Here is a 10,881-nt window from a genome sequence, read left to right as displayed (position 1 = left end):
CTTAATCTCACAAAACAAACTGAGGGTTGCTGGGGGGAGGGGGGTTGGGAGAAGGGGGTGGGATTATGGACACTGGGGAGGGTATGTGCTTTAGTGAGTGCTGTGAAGTGTGTAAACCTGGTGATTCACAGACCTGTACCCATGGGGATAAAAACAGATGTTTATAAAAAAAAAAAAAAAAACCCACCACTTTCACTGTACTATACATATCTACTTTGTATAGTACTTTAATTGAGAAATTCTAAATATATCTTTTTGTTATCAACTCTAAATTGAGCAACAGAGAATAGGGTCTACAGGATACTTACTCTTTGCTTTACTGAAGCCTGCTTTTGTAAATATTCCCATATGCACTTAAAAGACAAATGCATAAATCTATATATGTATAATTCTGTTAAGGTAATTGTGTCATACCACTTGGAAATATTGTTTCATGATATAAGTAGATTTTTTTTATGCTTAGGAAGTAGTATGAGAGAAATACAGAGAATTAAAAGATGGTAGTGTTTAAATGTGAATGAGATTGTTGCAAACCTTAGAGGCCATGTTAAATCACTTGAGACCACAGTTTAAAGATTTGCAAACATTAAGAATTTTTTAAATAAACATTCTACCATGCCTATTTTAGTGTTTTCTTAAATTCGATGTTTTAAGAATAATTTGTATATGTTATCCTTAAATGGTATTCTGTTAAAATTCTTCTACTAAAGTTCAAAGAGTAGTAGCTCCTTCATGTTGTACTCCCAAATAGAGTCCTATGAAAACCAAAAGGAGAACAGTGCCCAGAAATAAAGCATATTAAATTTTTAAAATTCTCACTAATTTTTTTCAATATAAAGGTATTAATGGTGTGAGTAACATATATTTATGGTCATCTACTTTGGAAAAGCAAAATCTAGCAATGAGAAATATATTTACTATTACATATAGTTCAAAAAATACAATTTGTCAAAGCTTTGTTAAAAAGGCCTTAAAAGAAGCAGGCATAAAAGATTTACAAATGCTAAGTACTGTTATGCACTGAATTGTATTCTCCCAAAAGTCATATACTGAAACTCTAATCCTAGAAGACAGGGACTTTGAAAGTTAAATGAGGTCATAAGGATGAGGTCCTCATTCAGTTAGATCAGTGTCCTTATAAGAGGGAGAGAAACCCAGTGAGCTCAAAAGTCCATGTGAGGACACACGAAGAAGTAAGTCAACTGCAAGCCAGGAAGAAAGCCCTTAGAAACAATCTGCTGGCACAAGTTTCTGTTGTTTAAGTCACTCAATCTGTGATATTTTGTTTTAGCAGCCCAAACAAACTAATACAATTATAGTAAAAATTAAAATGCAACTTATATAAAATAGTCCTTATATAAAAAATATCCAGAAGAGTTTGGTTAAATTCTACATCAGGTACTTCTCAACCATGATGCCTATATATCCTTTATATGAAGGGTAATGCCACCCACAGCTCACACAGTGATGGAAAAAATGAAACATCTGAGAAAGCTTTAATGCTTTGTAAAATGTTACTTACAAATGGCCATGACTACCCCTACCAGAGCACAGACATACACACAGCAGAAGAAACATTTATTAGGCATCTAGGACATGATTAGCACTTTTATAAATCTTTCACTGAAGATGGATATCTCCATTTTAAAAAGTAGAGAGCCAGATGTATAGTTTTACATGTTGTCTGAGCTACCATGATAGCTGGTAGGAAATAATGAAATTCAAACTTACTTTTCTATCTGCTACCAAAGGCCAAATATATCACACTGTTCAAGTTTATGAGTTTAACTGGGTGCTAAGAGGAAAAATACATAGCCCTCACATGAAAAATGACAAATTTCAGAATTAACAATGTGAAAACAAGCAACATGAGGCATCATCATCCCTGAATCTCAATGAACAGAATTATAAGAACATGATATTTACAGTCTTAGCTCACTGTGAATATGCAGTTGTATTCCAGATTCATGTGATCTGACTTTGTATATAAAGACAAATGAAACATTATTTACTTAAGTAGAGAATATATGTGTAATTTGACTCAAGTACATTTTAAAATTCCAAAAGGGATTACCAATGGTATATGTGGCACAAGTTTTTCATTTTGTAAAAACCCAGTATCTCTAAAATACATTTTACATGTGACTCTCTCCGTTACTAAGTTTAGACAAATACTTAGAATAATTAAAATCAGGATTCCATAGATTATATGAACACTTAACTTCTATTATAGAGAGTAACCAGGAAAGAAAAATACTAAAGATCTTTAATGTAAGTAGTATCATTATTACTGTTACTGCAATTTTGGACTCCAAACCTTTTTCCATTAGATTGTACTTAAGGATTGGTAAGAGGACAGCAGAATATGCAAACATGTTCATCATGTATAAATACATTAAAATAAGAAAATTAACATGACATTTTGAGCTCAGCTATAAAAAAGAATGATTTTCTACTTCCATAAAGGGGTTTGTTTTTATTAACAGATTCAGATTTAAAGATGTATAGCTAACACACAGTTTAATCTTACCAAGTTGTGATTGGTTTCCATCAGCCATCTGTATCAGAGCACTGTCTTTCTTATTGTATAAAATCTTCACACGCTGCACATCTCCATAAACACCTTTTTTGGAGCCACAGAGAGGTAATCCAAAAATGGAATTAATTTTACATGCAAGTCAGCTGAAGATTATCTTTCTGACATATTAATGAAACATTCAGACATCAACATGATCACTCATTCAAACTCATCATTCTCACAAATGAATAAAGAAGATCAAGATTTTGAACAGTGAATTTTGAAAAGAATAATTTTTGATAAACCCTCAAAGCTATGTGAATGATATTAAATTAAAGACCATGCAAAATAAATCAGCATGCATTAAAACAAATTTTGTGTCTATGGAGAGTTTTAAATAGCAAAGAAAAATAGCAAAAGATTTACTATTCAACTTTAAGCCAAAGTGCTAGCTACAAATAAGAATTAAGGTGAAACAAAAATCAAATCAATAATAAAAGTATAGTGCTAACAATAACATACCGAAGAGGGTAAACAGACTTTGGGGCGTAACCATCTTTAGAAGGAGAGAAGAGCAAGCAGCGTAAGACAAGAAGAGAGAAGAGTCGAGGAAGAGCGGAGATGAACAGATCATCCATAACGAAGGGTGGTTCCCGCAGAATGGTGAGGTGGTCATGGATCATGGTTCAAGGCGGTTAATTGGGGCAAGTTGGTCCGAGGAACATTTGTTCAAGCACAGAAGCATGAACATAGGGAATGGAGACAGGGAATGAAGACAAGGACAAGGAAAATAAAGGATAAGACAGGGAAGGGAATGGGCATTTGGGAAAAGACAAGGAAAGGGAAGGTGAACACACAGGGGAAAGGATGAAATGGGGAAGGGAAACAGCAATGCAGAAGAAAAAAATAAGGAATTGGGGAACAAAAAAAAAATAAAATATAGGTCAGTACATAGGAAATGCAGGAATTTGGTCAGAAAATGGTTGGTTTATGTACTGTACAAGAAAAACTGAGTAAAATGTAGTCATCCAAGACAAATATGGGTAAAGTACATCTATATCAAAGAGTAAATTACAGCATTTCATCTCAACATAGGGAAGGAGAGCATGCACAGGAATTTTAAACTTTGAACTTTAACTGCATAAGCATGGCTGGTTATGAAATGCAGGCAAAATTCTTAAAAGAAAAACAAAGGCACTCTGATTCAAACATTTTAGCATGCAGAACTGTGAATGACAACAGTATTAAATGATAAAATAAGCTTAATGTTCGTATTAACAGAGGCCAATTAAAAATGAAACAAATATTAAAATTGGACATTGTAAACTGATACATTGAGCTTCCCACATTTCATACCAGCTTTCATAGCAATCAAAATAAAATATACCAGACATAAAATGTACAACTAAAGAAAATAACTCAGCAATAAATTTTATTTAACGGGGGAGGGGGGGATAAAGTTGAAAATTATTTTTAGAAGACAATGACTAATAACTGCAAAGAAAAAATTACTAAGAAAGACTGGAAGATTGCCTCGTCAAGATCTTTGGAAGAACCTTCAAAGAAAAATGTATTAGAGTAGTTCACATAAAATAAGATTTAAAAAAATGCAATGACACATAAGCATGAAATGAACAAGCAAATAATTAGAAAAGGCAAAGAACAAAATTGTTTTACAGTTAAATCTGCAAATTAGATCACATTTGCCTTTGAGAACAACAAAAAGAAAAAGCAATACTATAGTACTTCACCATATTTTTCTTAGGAAAAATAGGTAGTTAGGTTAAAAATAATAATAATAATAATAATAATAATAGTAAATATATATATATAGATAGATAGATATGACTGTCTAAGGAAATATTACCTAAACAAATACATAGATTTTATTCAGAAGTAGAAACATACAGAAAATACTTTGACTAATGAATGTACATAAAAAGAAAGGCAAGTGCAAAATGAAATAAACATGAGAAACTTTCACAAATGAAATGGAGTTAAAAAAATGAACATTAGAAAATTATTTTACTAACCTCTTCATTTAAATTGCTAACCAACAGGACTGTATTGCCACCAGCTGAGACTCCAGGCATACCCACTCGGCCAGCAGCAGCTGCAGCAGCTGCTGCAGCAGCATTTGGAATAGCCAAAGGACTCAGAGCTCCTGGAACAGCTGCAACAGGAAGCCCTAATTTTAAAATAAAGCATATTTTACGAAACACACACAAGTCGTTTACAAAAACCAATTTAAGCACGATGGCTGCGTGGCTTAGGGCTGACCATTCCAAATGGTTCCTGAAAGTTAATTTTTATAACATTTAGAAAAATGGTTTGCTAATAATGTAGCAGAGAAAATTAACTGGTTTCAATGAAATCATTAAATATTAGGGCTAAGGTACATACCTGTAGTATGCTAAAAAATTAAATACACAATATTCCATTTCCTATGGAAAAGCAAACAAAGCATAAAGAATATGATATTTCTAAGTCAGAAACCTGAAAAATTCACTTCCATGGTTTATACCGAGTAGGCACATCTAAAATAAATATCTTCAACAATAACTCAACATACTATACAAATGCTATCTTCTTCATAAATTCACATGTGATTGCAGCTTATGAAACAAATATAATAAGTTCTTCAGTTCTTGGGGACATATCACCCGGAACATCATTATTTAATTCATTCAAATGACCTAAAGAAAAACTTCCCAAAGTTTATTTGCCTTAATTTCACACTCAAGTAGTTATAATGAACACAACAAATTTCTCAAACACATTTCCCCAGTCTGTTAATACACAAGCTTTCTCTTTCTTCCTATCTTTAGCCTACCAGTTTTAACATTTCATTATTTCTGTTGCTCTACTTTCCAGTCTTACTGTTGTTCTAGCATCTTTAAGATACTTCATTTATTCTAGAGAGAATTTTGTCTCAACCTTTTTTATCCACATTGTAATTAATAAACCACAAATCCTTCCCTCCCTTCAATTCTTAGATGCCAGTTTATATCTCAATAAATACTAGTTCACTAATCAATTATTTTTCTCCTTCCCATGAAAAAGGAAACATCCAACCTACGTGAAGTTAATGCATGACATACCTGGATAGACATGGCCCTGAGTACTGCTGTCCCGTTAAGTTCATGTTTTATTTCTTCTTTTCTCTTTCCACCAGCCTTCTTGTATATGTCATAAGGATGTGCTGTCGCCTTTGGTTTCAGATCTCTTTAATATTTTAGCCAAGTTTTTTTAAAATCTTTTTACTTTATAGAAACTATGATTTCACTGACAGTCTGAAGGGTTAAGATTCACAATTCCTAATCTCTTCAGTTCCTACAAATTTTTCCCTCCAATTTCTTTTTATTTTTTCTCTCTAAGCAGTTCAACAGTGGAATAATACTTTTTTTTTTCCAATCTTTTTGTGGATGAGTTTTAATGCCTTTTGCCCACTTTTCCAGATTCCCCTTTTTTCTTATTTCTCCATTTTCTTTTTTAGATTTTACTCTGTTATGGAAATTATCCAACATTAAAGAGAGAGACCGAGAGAGACACACACTAGAATAACAAACCCCACATACCCATCACACTGGTTTATCAAGTATTAACTCATGGCACTCATGGCCAATCTTGTTCCATCCACTCATCCATTTTATGTATTTATTATTTATTCTTTCATCCTTTTTATTTTAAAAGTAAATCCCAGAAAATATTTAAAATAAAAACTTATGTCGTTAGTAGTCTTTGATGCCTTTTTGGATTCACTAGTGTGAATCTTTGTAACCAACTATTCTACAGCATGTCGAACTTCCCCATTTTAAGTACTGTAGTTCTCATTATACCTTACAGGTTGCTTCCATTTAACATTCAATGTATATCTTAATTTGCTGCCAATGACAAGTATACAGATATATTACCAATTCTTACACATACACTCACTGTAATTTTGTTTTTGAACACTCTTAGAAAATGACCCCTCCCCCTCCTCTTTTAATTATCATTTCTTGAAAGTATTTTTCAGATAGTTGTGGCTGAATGAATGTACATAGCATTCAACTTAAGTCGGTAACACAATTATTCAATAGTGGCAGAAACTCTAGAGGTAGGCATTGCATTGTCAAGTCATTCCCTTGTTTCCCTGTGTTTCATTGGCTACTCTTCAGTAGAAAAAATAACTTAAAATTCTGTTAAATTCCTTGGTCTTAATGGGATCCAGTCAGTGGCCTAAGATAAATACCAGCAACAATACATGGCGTGCAGAAGAAAAAAGTTCGGTATTAATTCTCAAATTTCGTTAAGAAAAAATATTTTTTAAAAATCCATCAAAGACACCTAAGCAGCTCTTCTCCACAACCAAAAATTAAATCAGTTTAATTTCTGGTTTCATTTCCAACTCTACCAAACACTTTTTAGGTCTTCCTAACCCAAAATAATTTACTGAACTAATTATAATTAGATACCAAAATTAATATTAAAAATTCCTAAATCCCTAACATTTTTCCCTGTAAATCTCTTGACTCTTACCACCGTCTTCTGTTTATTAAAACAATCCTATTTATCTAATAGAATTGTCTTCAACTTTGTATCCCCACACTGAAAAAGTTCTCACTCTTTTAGGTCTCAGGACCCCTTTACACTCTTAGAAATGACTGAGGAACACAAAGACCTTTTGTTTGAGTTATATCAATTGACACATCAGAAATAAAAACCAAGAACTGTTTTAAAAAGAACAAGAACACATACAAGAACACATGATCATATATTCTATTAGCCTTCAGAGAAATGTATGCTAGGTGAGAGTAAGAGTCAAAAGACAAATAATATTTTGGTATTATCATGAATATAGTTTTGATTTTGCTAAGAGTCTGAGAGATCTCCAGATATTCCGTGAACCACTGCCATGTATACTTCATATGATGTTTTATTCATATGTGGTTCTGAAGAAATACAAGAGAATTAAAAAGATACATTTATTCATTTCAAAGAAAATGCTGTAATAGAGTTAGGGTATATTAAAAAAAAAAAAAGAAAGAAAGAAAAAGAAAAAAGAATGCGAGACACACAGACAGATTACAAACTACTGACACTTCCAGAATTAAGTTCCAAGTCATCTATTACTCGTCTTTCCCTGTGGACATTTCAAGGAAAATTATTAATTCATGAAATATAAAATACCAATCTACCTAAATTTGACATATCAATCTAAACAAGACAGTCTAAGCTTAATACTTCATTTTTGCAGAAAGCTTCTGAAATACATCTCTACAATGTCAATATACAATAATCTCATGAAAATTTCACCAAAATATTCAAAGGTGACAGAAAATATTTTCAAAGAATCTTTAAATATTCAAGACAATTGTTTTTTGAAATACATTTTCTGTTGAAATTTGGGTTTCATAATGAAGATAGGTAACTTGGAGGCACAGTATTTTTTAGAACATTAAGATTTATGGAACAACGATCACTGAAGACTTAAGAAAGAACCGAAATTAATCTAAAATATTAACTAAAAATTAAAAGTCCAGGCTGGAATCCTTTTTAGTGTGACAGACTGCAAGACTTTTTTTTAAATGCCACCTTTAATTAAACCAACACTGCACTTTAGTACAGTAAGACTGCAAATTTTCTAGTGAGAAAAATGGGCTCAAAGGAGATACAATTTACCTCCTTCCTATAAAGAGATAATGTGAAGCTTAGCAAAAAGTGAAATGTTAACTGTGAGAGCCCCACTGTTGTTACTACAATCCAAATGCTACTTCAATGTCTCCCCACTTTTTCATTTATTATCATGGCCACTGTGCTAGTATGTCAGGTTATGATATATTCTTCTACCAAGTCTTTTTTTTTTTTTTATTTTAGGACGCCCAGAGTATGGTGTAAGAGTACTTTAAGAGATTAGGGCAGTCATTGTCCTTGATGCAATTAGCATGTACTTCTCTTCCACTATTTCCTCCCCCAGGCTGAAAACTTAGAAAAGCTATTTAAGCCATCTTTACACAGTTCTAAATCCCTGGAATTAGTCTTCAGTTTTTACTGGACTTTTAAACCTCTAATGAATGATTCCGCAATTTCTCTCAGTATGCTCTTTTTTTAAAAATTACTATCAGAAAATTTTTTTAAAACTTAGGTTTAACCTAAATGTTTCCTACAACAAAAACAACCTACAAAATATTTCATAATGCACTATTTATACCGTAATGGTAAATTCTGAAAAGTTCTGTATTGTATTTTTCATATTAACTCCTAGCTATTAAGTCAATAAACTTACCATCTTCCCTTTGTAAAAACTGTTTAAAGCATATTACATACACTGGCTCCAATAAAATTATTTTTAGCTCTAATTTTAATGATTTACATTTTAGCTAAGACATCAGGTATGCTGGAAAAAAATAATTAATGCATTTTGATGATGAGAGATTAAAAACGCCTATTCTACTTCCAGGATTGTTAGAACAATAAAATAATGTTGAAGAGCTTCATAAACTGCTATACAAAGGTATCACAGGGTTAATTTTCCATGTGAAATGATCTTCATTAGGTGGGCCATCCAGCCATTTTGAGTAATTCAGCAAGTTTATAAAATTTCTCATTTTAGTTCTGACACATTATTATTACTAACCCTTCCTTCACGGAAATGGATGAACACACAGCCATGTATATGATATGAAGTCCAGTGGGATGAAGTGATTTAACTTACTTATCCCTCATTCCTTAAGGTCACATAAACATTTTTCTCAGAAGAATTAAAGAATGAAACTCTTTGTTAACTTACTTTAAACCATTTACAAGTTTATCTATGACTTTAAATAAAGTTTATATTTTAGATTTACAGAAAAACTGAAGATTCTACAGAGTTCCTATATAACCTGGGTACTTCCTATTCCCTCTATTATTAACATCTTACATTAGCATAGTATAGTTGCTCCAATTAATCAGCCAAAACTGATATATTATTATTAACTAAAGCCCATACTTCATCAGATTTATTTGGTGTGCATCTAATATCCTTTTTTGTTCCAGGATCCCATATTACATTTAGTCATGTCTCCTTCAAAAATGACAAACACTATTCTTTCCTGAAACAATCCACTCCTCCTCTTCTACCACCTTCCTTTCAATTCCTTATTTTGTCTGCTGGAATCCATCCTCCTCTATCATTAACAATTGCATTTTTATTCAATGTGTTCCTTAGGGAAACTTTTTAATTAAAAGCTTGCTTTATCCCAATGAAACTTTTCTTATAACTCTCTTGAAAAGTCATTTTTATCTCCCTAAACCCTTCCCCAAAGGAAGGAAAAAGAATGCATTATTCATCATTCTACCCTAACACCCAATGTTGCTTTCATAACTGCAGTTCTACCACCATCAATTAAGACAGATTCTGCATCCAATCATTTCTCATCAAAACAACCATCAGGCCACTAGAACATTTTCTCTCATCACAGAAAGACTTCAGCACCTGGCTTTATTTCCTCCTTCTCTCCCAGCCCATCATCATCTTGTGATAGGTCACACACCCTTAGTCCATAATTTCTTTAAAACTTCTACTCTGACAATTTTTACTACATTAATCCATTTAGCAACTTCTCTTGCCACATCTTTGATTTTTCTTTCTCTTTTTTGTCACCATTCATTTCTAGTATTTAAAATCCCCTTTCCTGACTTTATTCTTCCATCTTAATTCTCCTACTACATACAATTACTGAACCCACTTTTTGGCCTCTATGTTGACTAGTTCCCTTTCTATTTTTCCTTGGCTTGATTTTACAGTATAGCCCAAGTATTTTTTTTTTTTTTTTAAGTGTTCTTCAGTGCCAGACATGGATAAATCCAATCTTGTATTCTAGCTAAACTTTCATCGGGGTTAAGTACTAGAGTGAAAACATTTCAATTTTAGTGTATGTGCTGCCCAAGTGAGCACTAGAGTGAAAAAACACATACAACACCCCAAAATTTATTCCACAAACATTTTGGCATTTAACACTAGCTGATATCCAAGTCTATTTTCAGGTCCCCTATAAATCCACCAGACTCAACTGCCACATCCTACTCTCAATCTTGTTATGTTCAGAAAGTCTAAGAATGAGATCAGAATTTCAAGTTTTGGGGCATCTGGGTGGCTCAGTGGGTTAAAGCCTCTGCCTTTGGCTCAGGTCATGATCCCAGTTCCTAGGATTAAGCCCCACATAGGGCTCTCTGCTAAGCCTGCTTCCCTTCCTCTCTCTCTGGCCTGCCTTTCTGCCTCTCTGTCATCTCTGTCAAATAAATAAATATAAACTTAAAAAAAAAAAAAAAGAATTTCAAGTTTCTCAACCAACTTAAAAAGTACTCCCTTCTTTAATCTGTTTCCCCTTTCTCCCTTT

At 32.7% G+C, this 10,881-nt stretch overlaps 1 protein-coding gene across 4 annotated transcripts in view; it reads right to left on the bottom strand.

The window, feature by feature from the left end:
- The window catches only part of PTBP2 (polypyrimidine tract binding protein 2), a 98,783-nt gene that overhangs the window by 4,540 nt on the left and 83,362 nt on the right, over nt 1–10,881 (bottom strand). For 2 of the 4 annotated variants that reach the window (XM_059375473.1, XM_059375470.1), the window contains exons 9-11: nt 4,552–4,706; nt 3,041–3,074; nt 2,531–2,623 (exon numbers count right to left, since the gene is read on the bottom strand). In XM_059375473.1, the coding sequence (XP_059231456.1) occupies nt 2,531–2,623; nt 3,041–3,074; nt 4,552–4,706 (282 nt within the window). The remainder of the gene's footprint in view (nt 1–2,530; nt 2,624–3,040; nt 3,075–4,551; nt 4,707–10,881) is intronic. The other 2 variants (XM_059375471.1, XM_059375472.1) reach the window with 1 other exon arrangement.

Source organism: Mustela nigripes, chromosome 14 (genome assembly GCF_022355385.1).
Source record: "Mustela nigripes isolate SB6536 chromosome 14, MUSNIG.SB6536, whole genome shotgun sequence".
NCBI classification, from domain to species: Eukaryota; Metazoa; Chordata; class Mammalia; order Carnivora; family Mustelidae; genus Mustela; species Mustela nigripes.
This window is presented reverse-complemented; position numbering and strand designations above follow the sequence as displayed.